The 17,863-nt window shown below is 49.1% G+C and overlaps 1 protein-coding gene across 2 annotated transcripts in view; it reads left to right on the forward strand.

Moving 5' to 3' along the window:
• Positions 1–13,650, forward strand: part of dipk2ab (divergent protein kinase domain 2Ab) — a 34,866-nt gene extending 21,216 nt beyond the window's left edge. Inside the window, exons 3-6 of one of the 2 annotated variants that reach the window (XR_012929094.1) lie at positions 5,121–5,424; positions 11,048–11,393; positions 12,466–13,149; positions 13,194–13,650. Coding sequence is in view for 1 of the 2 variants with exons in the window: in XM_076047516.1 (XP_075903631.1) it covers positions 5,121–5,424; positions 11,048–11,393; positions 12,466–12,502 (687 nt within the window). In the remaining variant the exon portion in view is untranslated. Of the gene's footprint in view, positions 1–5,120; positions 5,425–11,047; positions 11,394–12,465 lie in introns of both variants that reach the window. The other variant, XM_076047516.1, reaches the window with a different exon arrangement.
• The last annotated feature ends 4,213 nt before the right edge of the window (positions 13,651–17,863 follow it).

Genomic DNA, 17,863 nt, shown 5'->3' on the forward strand with positions numbered 1-17,863 from the left:
ATATGAAAACCGTTCTAAGGATAGGAAAACTAAATGACTTTTATTCTGTGTGATTATACACCCTTATTAATGTATTTATAGGCAGTATGTTAAACTTTTACCAATATAAAAATCATAAATCATGCTGAATTTCACCCACCGGACCGGTAAAGCTTTCTGTCGCCTGACGGGTACAAGGAGTGATAAGACTTTCTCCTTTTCTGAAAGCAATAAAGCAGAACGGATGGGTCACCCTCGCTCAGCTGCTACCTGCGCCGCCACACGGAGCACCTTCCCATTCCCGCTAAAAGAGAAAGCCCGCCGCGTGCAGCATTAGGCTGAGTCCTTCCAATTTATTTCGCCCACACGAACCGCCTCATTGCAGACTTCAGTGACTTCTGCAGAGTAACCGTTTAAGAAGCGCTGGGGGAGAGTGGTCGCTAGGACGGCGGGGGTATTTATCAGCCTCTGCCACGGGCCAATCCAGAGATCAGGTGCCCGCTTTCACGTAGCAGCCGGCTGCTTTTTTCCCCTCTGCCTTTCTTTTTTTTTTTTTCCTCGGCATGCGCTCCACGCCGAGACAGCGGGGACAAGCGGAGCCTCGCGCAAAGCGGCAGCAAATCGGCACAACGTATGTACGCTCCAGAAAAAAAGAGAGGAGGGAGGAGAGCTGAGGTTCGCAGGCTTCGTCGTTGGCAGCCTCTAAAAGTCGCCTCGGGGCATTCTCCCCCATCCCCTCCCCTCCCCCCACCCGCCCCCACCTCCATCTGCTGCCGCCTCCACCGCCGCTCCACTTTTCCTCCCATTCAGGCTGCGACCTGACAACAAAGAGGGAAGATGTGTTTAGCAGGCAGGTCTTTGCCCCGGTTATTCCCTCTGTCCACTGGAGCGAGAGACGTTGTGTTTGTCTCCTTGTGTTTGCCGTCTCCATCGCGCTTCCTCAACCCTAACCCTACCCATCGCCACCACCACCACCCCACCCCCACCCCCACCTTCACGGATGGCGTTTTCTTTTTTTTTTACAAAGCAGGAGTAGCCGTGGGTCCGGACATGAAAGATTGGCGTGATCGGGGTGATTTTTTTTTTTTTTTTTTCGCATCAAAGACTGATCTGATGCGTAAATCTGGGTCAAGGGAAGCGAGCCCAATCAGGATGAACCCAATATCCAATAGTCCGGGCTTCAGCCTGATCCATTCTCTTTTCTAAACGTATAAGCCAATCCTGTTCGGCCCCGAATCTGTAGATGGGATCAGCTGATTATATGTGTGGAAAGGTCCTCACACACCAAGCAAGAGGCGAAGTGATGCGAACAAACGGCGTGAAAATGCGTATAATTAAAAAAAAAAGCGAATATATAAAGTTCGCTAATCAAATAACGTTTTGCGCTCTTTCTTTCACGCCGAAGGGAAAACAACGCAGTTGACCACATCCTCAAGTGATGATGTACCGGTGATGGTTAAATGAAAAAAGAAAAAGAATAGATGTATTTGGGTTCACCCAATATTGTTCTTGAGAGAGGAGGTGGGTGAGTTCAAAATTTCAATACCCGGTGAAATTTTGCCAGGACTTTAGAACGTCCGTCGGACAATTTGAAGGACTTGCTCTGTCAACTGGCTCCACGTTTGCAGAGGGAGAGAACAAATTACCGAGAGTCGATTGTTTAGGAACAGCGGCTGGCTACATGTCTGAGGTAAGGCATTAATATGAGGATTGGTCGGAGGTCCAGCTATTCTCGCTCAGCCGGTGTGTAAGGACCTTTGTGGGCGTTATTTTCTCAGCATTCGTTCAATGATGATCTTCTCTTCCTGTCGCCTCACCTGACCAGTCACAGAATGTCGAGTTGAGCAATCAGGCCCAGACTGACGGGCTCCTGTGCAGACAGGAGGTCGACTGCTCGAAGGCAGCGGTGTCGTCTGGGCCGCCATTGATCAGGTGACCTCGGGGAAATCAACCCAACCTGCTGCGAGACGGCATCACTTGCCCCTCGTCTCTCACTCTCTCTCTCTCTCTCTATTTCTCTCTCTCACTCTCTCTCTCTCCCGGTCTCTCTCTCACTCTCTATTTGTCTCTCACTCTCTATTTCTCTCTCTCACTTTCTCTCTCTCTTTTTCTCTCTCTCTCTCTCTCTCTCTCTCTCCAACACTCTCTTTCTCAGTCTCTCTTTCTCTCTCTCTCTCTCTTATCACTTGCAACCCCGTGGAAAGACAAGATGTGCTAAGAGGTACAGACCGGCCAACACACAAAGAAGAAGGCTAAGGAGAAGAGCGAGCCTCTCCACTCTTTGAAAATCGCTCTCCAATTCTCCGTAACAAGCGGTAGAGCGGCTGGCGCAACGCCGCGCATTTGTTTGCCAGTCAAGGCCGGTTTGTGAAATGTCCTTTACGACGCTGTTTGTCGCACCGTTTCTTTTTTTTCCACCCTCCCTCCCGCCGATCTGCTCCGGCTACGCTTTGGCCTTCAATTCAGAATAACCGGTGGAAAAATCTAAAGAGATGCTCGAGATGGGAAGAAAAAAAAATAGAGGTGTCAAACTTGGTTGTATTTCTAGTTTAGGCAGGTGCGGCCTGGCGGCGCGCTGCCTTCCAATCGCCTCCACTTGCTGCAAAGCAGACGAAGCTCCATTTGTCACGTGTCGGCGGAGGAGGCTAACAGGATGCTCTGCCCCCCTGGTAGCCAATTAACTCGGCGCTACATGACTCTGCTTCTAATTTTTTTTTCCTTCCTCCTCCTCCTTATTTTTCTACCGTCCCAAGTCGAGGGTTTGAGTCAACCTCGACGAGGTGGAGGCGTCGGTGTGGCGATAATAAGCGTTTGCGGGTTCCAGTGTGGTGTTTGGTGCACTGCGGTCGTCAAGTTGGAAGCCTTGTTTCGCAGCCCTGCGCATTGCCCTGTAATTTATTTATTTTTTTTTTTACAGCAAGGTACCGGAAATGTCTGTCACTCTGCGGCATTTCGGTCGACGGGAGCACTTTTTCCGACGAGGCTATATTCGCGCAAGCTGATTTTTCGAGTCTGTGCTTTTCACATTTGTTTGACTCTGGATTTTTATGTAGATTTTTTTTTTTTTTTTTTTAAACAAATTTGCTGATCTTTTGTACTCGATCATCGTCTCGGGTGGTGAGAGTGACTCAGAATGCGGCTGGTGAGTCAGAGATTGAGTTTCGATCGCAGGCTGTTGCACCTGCACAATGCCGTCAGATTGAAACGTCTTCTTTACATTCACTGATCTGATAAAAAAAAAAAAAAGGTCCATTTATTTGAATTGATTCCAGCGCCGGCTGCATCCTAATCCATTCGCGGAGCTGCTGGTTTTATCCGCCGGTAGGGCGGCGACGGCGCTCCCTCCTTGTTAATATGTCACGATGTCTCCTATTGTACCATTTGTATTTTATTAAAGTTTAACGCCGCTCTCGACTGCCATGCAAATTTAAAGTTGCCCCCGCAACGGCGCGCCGATCTGCTCGAATAGCAAATGAGCCGCGGCGGAACATGAAACGCCGACGCGCCGCGCACTTGTTGAAGACCTCTGTCGGAGCGGAGCGTCTCCTATGTTGAAACACGAGCCCTCTTGAGTGCCTCGCTCTGCCTGCGCCGCCAGACGAGCCTGGCCAGGCCAGCCAGGGCCAGAGACGGGCAGAACTCAAAACAAGTTCAGATTGTAAAAAAAAAGAAATAAAAAAATTTCCCACCCTGTTATTTTCCATCAACTTGTCCGGCTGTGTAATATAGCCTGATGCGGTACAAAGAAACTAAAGGAGGGTGATTAATGGAAAGCGTGAGACGACGAGACGGGATGCGGAACGCAGAGAGTCCTCGGCAGCCGGGAAACGGCTGCCAAATGCATCCGACGCTCCGTTTCCATTCCGCTATTGTCTCAGTTTGCGCGCGTGGGAGGGAGTTTACCTGAGCAGACTGAGGATGTGTCGAAGCTAAACGCCGTGGTGGCTGCACACGCTAACTTGTGTTTATTAAGGAACCGCTCTCTCGGTGCGTCGGGGAATGAGGTTTTACAGCTCATGGGCTCACTCTGCTGGGACGCTGCCACATTCTGACGCCAGTAGTAACTATTTTTCTGAAGCTACAGCAGCAATAGGAAATATTAAATATTTCTCCTCCAATTCTTTACAGATGGCTAGAAAAGGTCAGATCAGTCGACTGCCGATCGTTAGCGGGCGATTGTCGGTGTTTGGCTGCCGGTGTCAAACAAAGCTGATCAGAAGGTCGGATCGGATTAAAAACACAAAAAAAAAACAAAACACACAAAACAAACTAAGCTCTTGCGTTTCACGAAACCCGGGGCTTTATCGAGGCTGATTTTTGGTTTTTAACTCCAGGGCCGGCCTGCGTTCATGCATAACCGGCGCTTCAACCAAAGGCAGCCACAAGGATCTTTGCATTTGTTGTCTGACGCTGAAACTCGCTGCATCTTGGAAATCCAGATGGTGGCGTTTTCTTGTGCCAGGGGTCATTTCCGCCTGCAGTGCCACGCATGGCCTCTAGGGAATTTTCGGGAACAAGGCCAACAGCAGTCACATAAATAGGCTGTTTCCTGTCTTATCATCACTAAACTGAAGCATTTTTTTAAGCCAGTTTTGCTGCAGCAATAGCACAGTTTTCTGCTGGTTGTCATATTGATTCTGATTAATCAGTTTTACTGCTCCCCTTATATCCCGACAGCTCCGCAACACCGTCCAAGCCCTGCGCTGCCTGCAGATCCACTGCAGGGCGTCAACACAAACTGACTTTCTTTCTTTCTTTCTTTCTTTTCCTCCGATTACATTTAATCCGTCGTTCCCGCGGCTGGCTCCCCCTCCTGTGATCTCTTGGCAGAGATTCAGCTATTGTGCTTGGAAGTGTGAGGAAAAGGGAAAAACCACCCAAGGATGCACCCGGCAACTTTTGTTTGCTATCGGGGGGGTTTTGTCGACTACCAAGCGCGTCCTCTTTAAAATTTTCCTTTTTTTTTTCGTGCTAGTTTTAAGATATTTTCTGGCAGTATTTTTTTAAATCCCGTAGGGGGATTTTTTTTTTCTCCCCGTCTCCCCACTGATTCAACTTTTGCCTTAAAAAAAAAAAAAAAAAAAAAAAACGCATCGTCTCTTATCTTTAACAAACACAACGTTTGTCTCTTCCCCCTCCAGAGCTTCCCGTCGGACGAAGGCTGGCCGTTCGCCAAGTACCTGGGGGCGTGCGGCCGCATGGTGGCCGTCAACTACGTGGGCGAGGAGCTGTGGAGCTACTACAACGCGCCGTGGGAGAAGCGCGTGGACCTGGCGCGGCAGCTGATGGACATCGCCGAGCAGCTCACCAACAACGACTTTGAGTTCGCCCTCTACCTGCTGGACGTCAGCTTCGACAACTTCGCCGTGGGCCCGCGCGACGGCAAGGTCATCGTGGTGGACGCCGAGAACGTCCTGGTGGCCGACAAGCGGCTCATCAAGCAGAGTGAGTGTGTGCTGCGTGAGGGCAGGCGGTGCATAATTCACTGCATATCCATTGCTTGCATGTCAGAGCGGGTTTTTTGCTCGCGCAGGTGCAGCTTGTGTGAGCAAAAACCAAAAGAAAGGGAAGAAAAGTTATTTTTTATTTTTTATAGAATTCAGCAAGTGTGTCTGTGTTCTACTGCTTCACCATCCAATTAAGAGCCAATATCAGAGTTCTCACAAGTGGCTTCAACTATTAATATGGTTCAAATTTGTCCTGCGGGTACATTTCCTCCTTTCAGTTCCTTTTTTTTTTTTTTTTTAACAATACGATAAACTTTATTGTCCCGCTTGGGGAAATTTCTCACGGACTCAGCAACTGCGCCCATAAATGCCTTGACAGCCACAGTGCTTCAGCAGCCGCACCATCCCAACAACATTTACCTAACAGTACTGCACATGGCCCATGGCATTACACAGAAAACTTTCATGCACAACGCACACACGCTGAAAGATAAACTCTTAACAATACAACAATACACCCTAAAAAGTATTGCACAATCTTTGGCCTCGAGCGGCATTGCTGAAGAATTTTCTGGAGCGATCTCCGGTATTGCAACACCAGAGTTCACAGTTAGGAACTGCGCGCGCGTACCTCCGCTAACATACCTCAGACCCACTTTAAAAAGCAGAGCACGACTACAACGCAAAGTGCGGCACGAGTCCTCTGGCACATAAATAAAGTAAATAAATAAATAAAGTGTCGGCTGACGGCACTGCGGGACAACTTGAGCTGGTGGGACGGTGGTGGAGGTTGGTGGGAACGGATCCCCCGGGGAAGGTGGTGACAGCTGCGGGCGGAACCTGCGCGCACGCTCCCGAGCATCTGCTGCTCCTCCTGACAACGCACTCCTGCCGTCGACGCGGCCCATCAAAGAAGAAGAGATCCTCTGGATAACGAGCCGCCTCCGCTGGCCTAGTTCCACCTCCACCCGCCCCTCCATCTTCTCTCCGTAGCTGTGGTTCCATTACGCCCAGAATTGCGCAAAACCTAAACATCGCAATAAGAAAACTGGTAATGGAAATACCTGAGCTCAGAATAACCTCTCAAATATCGCAAAAAGGAGTTTCGACTTTATTTACGTTGACTTTTATCAGAAATTTCGCCCTTTTCTCAAAATTTCCACTTTAATCACAAAATTCTGACTTTATTCTCCGAAATAATCCCGAAATTTCAACTTCATTCTTGAAATGAAAACTTGAAAAAAATCTTCTCGTCCAGCATCTCCGTGTAAACGGAAAAAAATTATAAGACGGCTTCGTGTAAACACGTTTTTTTCAAGAGCATTTTCGAAAATTGTCGGTTTCAAAAAATGCAGTCTGTGTGTAAATGGGGCCTCAGACTAAACCCTATAACGAGGACAGAGAAAGAGAGAGAGTTGTATATCACGCTCCCTGGCCTGGCTGGCAGGTTCCCGCCCTCCTCTCCTCCGCCCCTCTTCCCGCAGAGGCTCCGACCACCCAGACAGCCTCATAGATTGGTCCCCTCCTGCAGGAGATCCTATTAAAGTGATAAACTGTTGTCTTGCTGGGTCTGCTAGGCCATGTGGAGGAGGGAGGAGGGGGAGGGGGGTTCGCAAGGATGCAAACGGGTGTAGAAGAAACTCTCTGGTCGGAAACTGCATCTCCCACAATGCATCAGTGAATATATACTGACGATAATTGTAGTTGGAAAGAAAATTGAGGTTTTCATTGACTGTATTTTGTGTCAAAGTCAATATAATAACTGATGTGTGACTTGGTGGTGATGATAGTTTGTCTTTGTCCCTTGAAAGTTTTAATCTTTGATCCACTGAGCCTTGTGGGTTTCTTGACCCGATTCACACGCATGCAAATGCAACACTGGCAACTCGCAGAATTACATGCATTACATGCATTGCGTGCGCCAACCATAAGGCTGCTGTGGCCCTCCGTCCAAATGAGTTTGGCTCCGCTGAGTCTCTACCCAGTGTGCATTTATTTAAAGTGCACCCTGCGTGCGCCCGGCTTCGCCTCGGCGCCGCTCGCTCCAATTTTCCGCCCCTCGCAAAATCCTGGAGCGCAATCCAGGTTGAGAGCGGCCTTCAGCCTGGCTGACACACTTTGGAGCCGCACGACTCAAGCTGCTTACCGGCGGCCACTCGCAGTCTAAGCCTCTGTAATGTTTGCCCCCCTCCTCTTCCTCCTTAACCACCTCCCCCTCCTTCTCCTTCCTCTTCCCCCTCTTCTTCCACCTTCCCTTCCTCCTCTCCTCTTCCTCTTCCTCCCCTTCTTTCTCCTTCTTCCTCCTTTTTCTTCCTCTTCCTCCCCTTCCTTCTCCTTCTTCCCCCTTCTCTTCCTCCTCCTCTTCCTCCTACTTTCCCTCATCCTTTGTCCCTACCTCTTTCGTTTTCCTCCTCTTCCCCCCCCCCCACCCCCCCAACCAGCCTGCCTGCTTGCGTGCCAAGCGGCTTGAGTTAGCGAGGAAAGACGAAGGATGACGGCGGTAATGAGAATTAGGAGGTCGCAGTCATGTGTCAGGGACGGAGGGAGGTGGGGAGGAGGTGTGGCGGGCCTCCTGTGGCTCCACCGCCAGGACGCAATTAGAGCGAGTTAGATTGTCGGGCCGGCGCCGATCTCATCAGCATGGAGAGGGAGGGAAATAACCAGCAGCAGCAGCAGCAGCAGCAGCCGGGACGATTGATTCACAAATCAGACGACAGCCGCACTCTCGTTAGCCGCATCCATGTTGATGCTCGAGCTTGTTTTTTGTGTTGTTTTTTTTGGTCGAGACAGACGCTGTGTTGCGCGTTGCTCGGTCCAGCGGTGCGAAAGGAGATGTTCCCTCATCATCATCAGCAGCAGCAGCAGCAGAGCGGGATGTTGATGGCGTTTGTGGAAACTAGCGCTGTATAATGTAACAGCCACTTCACTCGCTCATCCACTCGCACACACACACACACACACACACACACACACACACACACACACACAAGCTCGGCCTCTCCGGTTCTCTCCGACTTTCAATAATGCAATATAACGGAGCCATGAATTGTAAAAACAACAACAACAACACCAAAAAGCAAACAGAAAGCAACGCGCCAGCATTCCCAACTGCCACTCCACACAACAAGGCGGCGCTAACGAGAGGAGCGGCCCTCCGTCCCTTCCCTCCCATCCCTTCCTTTCCCTCCCTGGGAGAGCCGAGGCTGTGAGATGAATGTATACAAGTCCGGCTCTGAAACTCTTTAAGATGGAAACTAGCAGGAAAGAGGCGAGAGGAGCACGCTCATTTGAATTGGAAATGATTCCGTTTGCTTTTCGGGGGAAAAAAATAAAGGGGGGCTGCTGCTGCTGCTGCTGCTGCTGCTGCTGCTGCTGCTGCAGGGGCCGGCAGCCCAGCAGCAGCAGCAGCAGCACGGGGCGGAACAAAGCAGAGCGAGCAGGTGAGCGGAGCAGTAAGAATATTTCTTTTTCATTTTTTTTTCCCGCCAGCAGCGTTTGTCCAAGAATCTGTTTTGATTGTTTGGGCTTTTTTTTCCCCCTCAAGTTGCTGCTGCTGCAACTGCTGTTGTTGTTGTTGTTGTTGTTGTTGTTGTTGCCAGGATGAAGCTTGTCCTTGAGTGCCAGCTTCCCCTTTTCACTTGCACAACTTAACACACCTTTTCACCATGTGTGTGTGAGAGAGAGAGAGAGAGAGAGAGAGAGAGAGAGACTCTCCTGATGCCACCTGTCAATCAGTGCTGAGGTGTTGATGCATGGCCGGCCCCCCGAAAAAAAAACATTAATTGCTTTCACCTCAGTTGCGCTCGGTGTGTGTGTGTGTGTGTGTGTGTGTGTGTGTGTGTGTGTGTGTGTGTGTGTGTGTGTGTGTGTGTGTGTGTGTGTGTGTGTGTGTGTGTGTGTGTGTGTGTGTGTGTGTGTGTGTGTGTCAGCCAGATCTATCTTCATCACCCGCGCTGATTGAGGTTGATGTGCCCCTCCCCTCCCCCGGCGGACCCCCCCTGCCCACCCACCCACCCCCACTCCCATGTTAACTGGGGGGCGTCGGCGGCTGTTTGATTGAGTTGTGCTGATGAGGCGGTGCAGGAGGAGTGCATTACCACACTGATGCACTGATTATGTGTGCGCGTCCGCTGGGGGCCGTCCCCAACCTTTACACACACACACACACACACACACACACACACACACACACAGCGTCATCGATCCGCTTTTGAATGCACAAACCCGTCATTGCGGGTTGTTTTCTCAGCAAGCTCTCCCTCTATAAGATGATATAGAAGAGTGTATATCCATCTCTCCATCCCTCCCTCCATCCAACTGTTCCTCCATCCCTCCGTCCCTGCAATTAGTCTTGTAGTGCTCCAGTTTGGTCCTGGTCTCCAGGCCACTTCTTAAGGGCCCGGTCTCGGACTCTGAGGCATTATAACTCGGTCTCGTCTCGCTCTCGGACTGGACTTAATCAAGACTCGGTCCAGACTCGGCCAACACTGCAATGACGCGATAATGACAGAACAGAATCCAACTGCTGCCTTATTTCACTCTGTTTGTGACACCCAGAGCGACACTCTCCTTATTTCGAGTTCATTTGTTTTTTTCATTTCATGAAGCAAAGTTTTTTTTTTTTTTTTTTTTAATGGTTCAAAATAAGCTGGCAAAATGGCAGCAAAAATGTTGGAGAAGAAGCAAACTTGAGTTGAAAAGAAAAGATACTGCACCGCAGCAGATCTATGAACAGGGGGGGAATGGTTGAATAGGTAGATAGGTAATTAAATAATAATAATGATAGAAAAGATCACACGTACATGTAGACATCAGGGTAATTAACCTCCCTTAACCTTTTCCTTAAATTTACATCCCGGTTTTACTTTTTTACTCATTTATTTTTTTTTATTCACTGTGTTTTCTGTCTGATAATTATTGTATTTCTTATTATATATTATATATATTAATACAAAAAGAATAATAAAATTCTTACGCGTGTTCAATTGGCATCGTGTCACCGCGTCAAAGTCGCACTCAGACTCTGTGAAGTTGGCCGCTGCAATTATTATTAATCTTGGTTTTTTACATTCACCCTCGCTTTATAAGCGATCGTCCTCTGCCTGTTTGGATCTAATGAGTCCAAAACCGATAAATAACTTCCGCATTTACACCATCGTCCGTCGTAACGAAATGCTTATGACTCAATAAATGGCTTTTATATGTTTCCCCGAGATGGGTGTCGCGAACCAGCGCCGTCCATCGATATCCTTCTTTTTTTCTTTTTTTTTTTTTTACGATCGTTCTTTTACGACGGCCCCGCGTCTCTGGCCGTCTAACCCAGACATGGGCAAGCTACGGCCCGGGGGCCATATGCGGCCCGTGAAGCTTTTTAATCTGGCCCACCGAACTTGAAGCTGTATTAATAAACCTTATTAATGTCTTAGTTTTCCTGCGGTCTTCTCACATTTTCTGCCACGATGATGATGATGATGATGATGATGATATTATCCTGAAGATTAACACAACTCTAAATTACTTTTAAATAGCATAACAATAACTGTTAGTACTAGAAAAAAAAAGCATTTGAATGCATTTCATTGCACTGAACTCTCTCTCTCTCTCTCCCCCCCCCCTCCCAGACAAGCCGGAGAGCTACGACGTGTGGTACGAGAGCCGCTTCGAGGAGTGCGACCGGGAGGCCTGCCTCTCCTTCTCCAAGGACTCACTGTGCTCGCGCGTCACCGTCGACCACAACTACTACGCCGTGTGCCAGAACCTGCTGTCGCGCTACGCCACGTGGCGCGGCGCCACCGGCGGCCTGCTGCACGACCCGCCGCCGCGCGTGGTCGCCGACGGCCGGCTCGTCGCCCTGCTGGACGAGTGCACGCGGCCGCGCCGCCGCTACGGCCGCTTCCAGGCGGCGCGCGAGCTGCGCGAGTACCTGACGCAGCTGGCCGCCGCCTCCTCCTCGCTGCCCGCCGCCAGGTAATGAACGGGGTGGCGGGGTGGCGCCGGCCAGCGCGGGTGATGGTGACGACGGTGGTGGTGGTGGTGATGGGGTGGGTTCTCCTCGCAAAGCGCGGACTGGTGGAGATCCTCCTCCTCCTCCTCCTCCTCCTCCTTCTTTTCTACACGATGTCATTCGCTCCCAGATTGGAAAGGTCCCGCACCAGGAAGTGCGAGGATCCCAAATCCACACAGATTTTCGTGAAAGCTTTTCATTTTCTTTTTGTCCTCCTCGGGCTTTGACGTGACTTTGTCCCCCTGCGTCGGACGCGGAGCAGAGTGAGGCGCCACAGAGATTCTGAAAGAGGGGGGAGGAGGAGGAGGAGGAGGGAGAGAGAGAGTGAGAGTGTGAACTCCCAGAGAGGCGAGCTGCTCTCCCTCCACATCCTGCGACGGCTGGAGGAGGACGGCGGTGGCAGGAAGGATAATAAAGGGCTCTGGTTCTCGCACCCCTCCCCCACCCATCACCTGGACACCTGCTGGGCCACCACACACCAGAGCATCCATGCAGCAGCAGCAGCAGCAGCAGCAGCAGCAGCAGCAGCAGCGTCGTGCCGTCCCGTCCACGTCCCTCATCTGCTGCAACTGACGCGTTGCACCGTTTCTTTCTGATCCAATATGTGTTTTTTTTGTTCATCTTTTTCCTCTACTTCGGGCCTGAGTTTAGCGAGATGCATTTTTTAATTTTATTTTTTTAATTATTTCCAAGCCCCACAACACACAGACACAGACACACACGTAGAGTGGCCGCAGCGATGACACCGCTGCTTGAATCCTCTTGCAGTCGCGCAGCTGGATACACACACACACGCACGCACACACACACACACACACACACACACACACACACACACACACACACACACACACACACACACACACACACACACACACGCACTGCAGGTTTAGGCCTTTGCTTTCGTGCAAGCCACAGTGACCCCTGTCACTTCCATCAACTCATCCGATTCTCATGCTTGGGGTGACAGTCACTTTCCCTCCCTCCTTTCTTTCTTTTTCTTTTTCTCTCCTTCCATCGGTTCCACTTTGACAGGAAGAGAGGCGGACGGCTGCGCAGGAGGGAAAAGTGAAACATGAATTGGTCGGCGGCGCAGGTTCCCCTGGTGCAGATGTGCCTATACCAAAGAGGCTGTATGTATTATTAAGACCCCCAAACCCCCGCCCCTTTTCCTCCTGTTGCTCCCCCTGGTGGAGCCTCCACGTCCGCACGGAATCGTTGTGCGTAATTCTTTCCCAAAAAAATGAAATATTGAAAAAAAAAAAAAGAGAATCCGGGCAGCGCGGCTGTTTATCCCCAAATTCCCTCATAATGGAGAAATAAAGCTCCACCAGCATCGAGAGAAGTTCTCCAAATTACTGGAACTTATCCGACCTGCACTTTTCAATGTTCGTAGCCCAGTTGAATATTTTAAAAAGCCGCTCGGAGGTTGGCATTGATTTCTTGTTTCTTGGCCCCCGCCCCCCCAATCTTCAACCCCCATCTCTTTGTGAACGCACCTGATGGAGCAACGAGTTGAAGCGCAGCCACAGGGCTCCCCTTTGCCTTCGCCCGTCACCTTCTTGCAAAAAAACGAATGAATAAATGTCTAGAAAAAGAAGAAGAGAGAAGGCAAACCTTTGGCTCCGTCTGTTTGTGGGTCGTCTGTCTTCATAATGTTGCGACTGGGACGCAGGGAGAGAAATAAACAGGCAAATACGAGCCGCCGGCGCCGCAGTCGTGAGAGCTGCGGGAGGCCGAGCGGCGCAGCGGCGGCTTTATAGCCGTCTGCAAAAACCAGGGGGCGCCGACGTGACCCTTGTCACTCATGAAAAGCAATAAAGGAGAAGGTCGGCAAATGGGATGTTTTTTTTTTTGTTTTTTTTTAGTTGCGTTTTTTTTTTTTTTTTTAAGCCCCTCCTTCCTCTCCCCCACTCTCTGTTCTCTCTAGTTGTGTCGGTTCTGTTTCTGTTTCCCCGTCTGGAGGATTGAGTGTCATCCCGGACACGAGGGACTCGTACGTGTTACTAACTGTTCACTATTTTGTACTGTATTTTATTTTCTTTTTTGCTCTCTCTCTCTCTCTCTTTTACTCTCTCTCTTTCTCTCTCTGAATATTATATCAGCATCGTCTGATTTTTTTCCTGTGCCTTTCATTCAAAAGTTGTAATTTGCAACTTTTAGTGGGTATAAATATTGAAATAAAAGAAAGTCTATATATAGAGAGATATATTCACTTCAGCTCCGTGTTGACTCTTCTTGACTCTGCCGCCACTGACTTTATTTTAATACTTGTATTTATGGCGCCGTTTCATGTCGCTCTCAAGATCCACAGTGCCGCAGCCGGCTGGGTTGCCAGTTCCTGTTCCCCCCCCCCTTTTTTTCAGATTTCTTTGGCATCGTCGTCGTCGTCCTCCCACTCATTTGGCTCTCGGCCCAAAGACGACTTTCCCCGCCGCTTTGTGCACTTCAGCCGGGATTGGAGCCGCTCACCATCGGTGACATTCTACGCTTTGACGGTTTAACCGAGGAGATGTGAAGCCATTCGCTTCCATTCAGAGGAGGGATGTTTACAATTGATCTATCGATTAAGTGTCGATTAAGAATTTAATCGATTAAATTAAATTAGTCGCAATTAATTGGGCATTTTTTTTACACTGGTGGTTAATATCATTATCATATCAACAGTGTTGTGGCAGGAAAGAGCAACTCACCTGTAGATACTTTGATTGTCATAATAAACCTAGACCAAGTTACTTTTTAACAGGTTTTTTTTCAAAGAAAAGTTGAAATGTGAGCCATTAGAAGTCAACTTAAAGTCAGAGGATAAATATTTAGGGTGTTTTTACTGTTCTCTAATGTAAAAATGGGTCACATTGGACCCTCAACATTATTTAAGAGTTAAATAATGAGTTCCTTACACATTTTTCATTGTGAAATTTAGGTTGCCGGGGTCAATTGATCGTTAATCGATCGATAAGGTCAGTCAACTAATGATTAAAAAATGAATTGATCATTTGCATCCCTAATTCAGAGGTTCTCAAGTAAAACCTGGTGCCCCCCCCCCCCTCCTGAGCCCGGGCCAAAGCTGGAAAAGCCCCCCCCCCCCCCACACACACACACACACACACAATGTTCAGACTTCATTCTCATTAATGGGATCTTCTTCCAGTTTTTTTTTTTTTTTTTTCTTTGCTTTTCTTTGTGTTTCCTCCCAGCATTGAAGAAGAAAAAACAAGTCCGCACTGGAACAAAGTCGTAGCCGCAACCAAATTTAGAAGCCATCCCCCCTCCCCCCCTCCATTTCCTCTCCCCCTTCATTTCTCAACCTTCTTCCTCCTGCTCTGTAATTGTGCCTTTCTTTGACACGCCCGCCGCTTTTTGCTTTTTTCTTTTGCTTTTTTGCGCGGACGGCCGACATGGCGTCTCATTGCGGTTCGGGGCTGTTAGGCCGCCTCCATTCCCTTCCCTTCCTTTTCCTTCCGGGTGTGGGGGAGGGGGGGGTCGACCCCGGCCTGTGAGGAAAAACCCCACCAGGGAAGGAGGGCGGAGGAAGGAAAGAAAGAAAAAAAAAAAACAACGAGTGGGGCAACCGGTTCTGTGCCGCCATCTTAGTTTAAATAAACATGAGGCAATTTCGAGCAAAGGGGTGGTGGTGGTGGTGGTGGTGGTGGTGGTGGTGGGTTGGTTAGCCACAGGGGACCTAACGCATTGGAAATGGAGAGAAGGAAGGTGGAAAAGATAAAGAAACAGCACCAAAAAAAGCAAAGGAAAGCGGAGCAGGAGGAGCATCGGGGGAAAATGTAAAACTCGAGCAAATAGCAAATATTTTAAACACGTCTTTTCCCCGAGAGAGCGCTCGCTCACTCCCACCAGTTGCTGGCTTAAGTGCCCAAAGCTGCAATTTCTTCTTCTTCCTCCTCTTATCCTTCCTTCTTCTTCTTCTTCTCTTCCCCCCCCAACCCTCCTAATGGTGCTCATTTCTCGCACGCCGCTGTGCGACCTTTACCTTCACCTCGCCGCCGCCAGTGAAGGAAATGGGGCTGAATTAGCATCAGGTGGGAGGCCATTTCCCGTCTGTTTAGGTGTCGCGCCGCCGCCGTCGTATCAGCGGGCGTTTTCGCAAATGGAAAAAGGTTGATTTGAAAAGAAAAAGGAAAAAAAAAAAAGAGAAAAACTCCCCTCCGAAATCGCTGCTGTTGCTCAGCGGTGCGGGGGAAGTAGCGTAGTGTGAGAGGCAGAGGTGGAAATGCATTGTAAAGTGCTCGGCAATCATATTATCGGAACTCTCGACGCGACTTTTTGCCTTTTTTTTTTTTTTTTGCTGGTGTCGTGTTGCGAAAGCTGCCAACCGGCCGATCTCTTATTCAGGTCATAAACCTGAAGAGTGAAGAGAAAACGTGAGGCAGGGAGGCGGCATGTGTTAGATTAGGCGTGGGCAAACTAAGTAAGTCATAAAGTTGCTGTATTTCATCCAATTCTTCAGCGTTTTATGAGTAATTTCACACTGTGTAGCTTCAAATGCACAGATTGTGTTGTAACTTTGCTTTTGTTCATTTTCAATAGACATTACAGCACGTGTTGTCTACATATCCCGTGATATGTACATTTTTTTTCTTCCTATGAGGTGGCTCACCAAAACACTCCATCCATCTGCTGCTGCTCCAGCTCCTCGGTCAAATTTAAGGACCCACCGTGGCCCCACCAGCCAAAGGTTTGCCCACCCCTGGGTTATATTATGGCGACGAAGGGTGGGAGGATGGAAGGGGGGAAGAGGTGAGGGATGAGTGACAAGCGTGGGGGTAAAAAGAAACAAGGGCGGGATGGCGGGGGGGGGGGTTGGTGGTTGTGTTGCTTGGCCGACGTGATGTAAAGTCTATTTCATGCTCTGGCAAGCCTGCGGGAGAGGCAGCCATTTTTAGAACCAAAATGACCTATATATATTTTTTTAAGCACTCGGGCGGAGGGATGGAAGAAGGGAGGGAAAGAGGGAGAGCAGATTTGGCCAGTTTTCTTTTCTTTTCAGGGTGGGTGAAGAAACATGTGGAGCGCCCGGCTTCCAACCCACATGGCCTCTTGTTTGTGTGTGTGTGTGTTTGTGTGTGTGTGTGTGTGTGTGTGTTTGTGTGTGTGGTGGGGGGGCTTTTCCGGCTTTGGCCCGGGCTCAGGAGAACACTTTGAAGAGCCTATGCGAGCGCCCTGGTGGAGAATCATCACTAATGCAACACAGGAGTTGCTAGAAGCGATGTTCCTGTCAGGCTGCTTACATCCCTTCAACATGGTTATGTCACTCTCACATCTATTATGCCTCATTTAGACTGCACTCGGCTTCTGAGGCGGCTCTCTTTTTTTCCCTCCCTTCTTCTTATTTCCCCCCCACCCCCCCACTCTTTAAAGCTGTCACACTCTGTAAGGGCCTCGTATGAAGATGAATAAATAAACAAATAAAGAGGGAGAAGATCTGGAGCTGCAGCTGCTCATTGTAAGCTAGCGGGGAGCTAATGGGCCCGCGAGCGAGTGCAACGCCAGCCGGATTGTCCACGTCGAACTTTGTTTTTCGATGAAGATGGATTGTTGAATGAAGAGTGTAGGCACGCTGCAGCTCGCATTGCAATTTATATCACATGATGAAAAGTGATAGAATGTCTGTGTATCTCCAGGAAGCAATGTATTTTAGCCAGAGTGAGAAATATCCGTCAATATACGCTACAAGTGGAAGGGCTGGACACACCTTCTCATGCAATCCTTTTTAAATCTTCACAACTTTCTGCACTGCAGATAGATACTGAGGACATCGAATATATGAGCAAGATATGTGTAATTATGCAGCAAAGAAAAACAAACACGTTAAATAACTAAAAATGCTTTTATGAAAGGTGGCAATTTTGAGGAATTTCAATATAAAAACAAGTTATTTTACACTTTTATTGATTCCTACATAGCGCCTTCCTTTCCTCGGACAGAGATTTTGGCTGGATCGTTAACGTCGAAGCTCAGGAAAGAAAAGTGGATGAATGTGCAGCTTGCACGGGCGACACGGCTCCCCTCCGCGACCTTCCCTTGCTTACCAGACGCGTATCGCTCATCTGCGCCGCGTGTCCTCATGCAAACGGGACGGGGAGCCCAAGGACGTGCAAATGTATGTGCAAAAATAATGAATAATAATTACGATGGAAAAAAAAAAAAAAAAAAACCCAGCTGAAACAGTCCATATGTCATAAGAAGATCAGCCGGGAGAGAGCAAGACCATCCTCAAGCCGTCACAGCGTTTGAAATATTCCGAAAAATATTGCGCATCACATTCAATGGAAAAAAGCAACAAAGAAGCCCCGACTTAATATAGCACAACCAGACCCCCCACCCCTCCCCCCTCTCCTCTCTTACCTCCTCCTGGCCTTGTGTGACCTTCACTCTGCCGCGCTGGCTTCATGCATGATGCATGCCAGATAAACGC

Source organism: Nelusetta ayraudi, unplaced genomic scaffold (assembly GCF_046127955.1).
Source record: "Nelusetta ayraudi isolate G7.1 ecotype Tasmania unplaced genomic scaffold, CSIRO-AGI_Nayr_v1 ptg000094l, whole genome shotgun sequence".
In the NCBI taxonomy this organism is placed as follows: domain Eukaryota; kingdom Metazoa; phylum Chordata; class Actinopteri; order Tetraodontiformes; family Monacanthidae; genus Nelusetta; species Nelusetta ayraudi.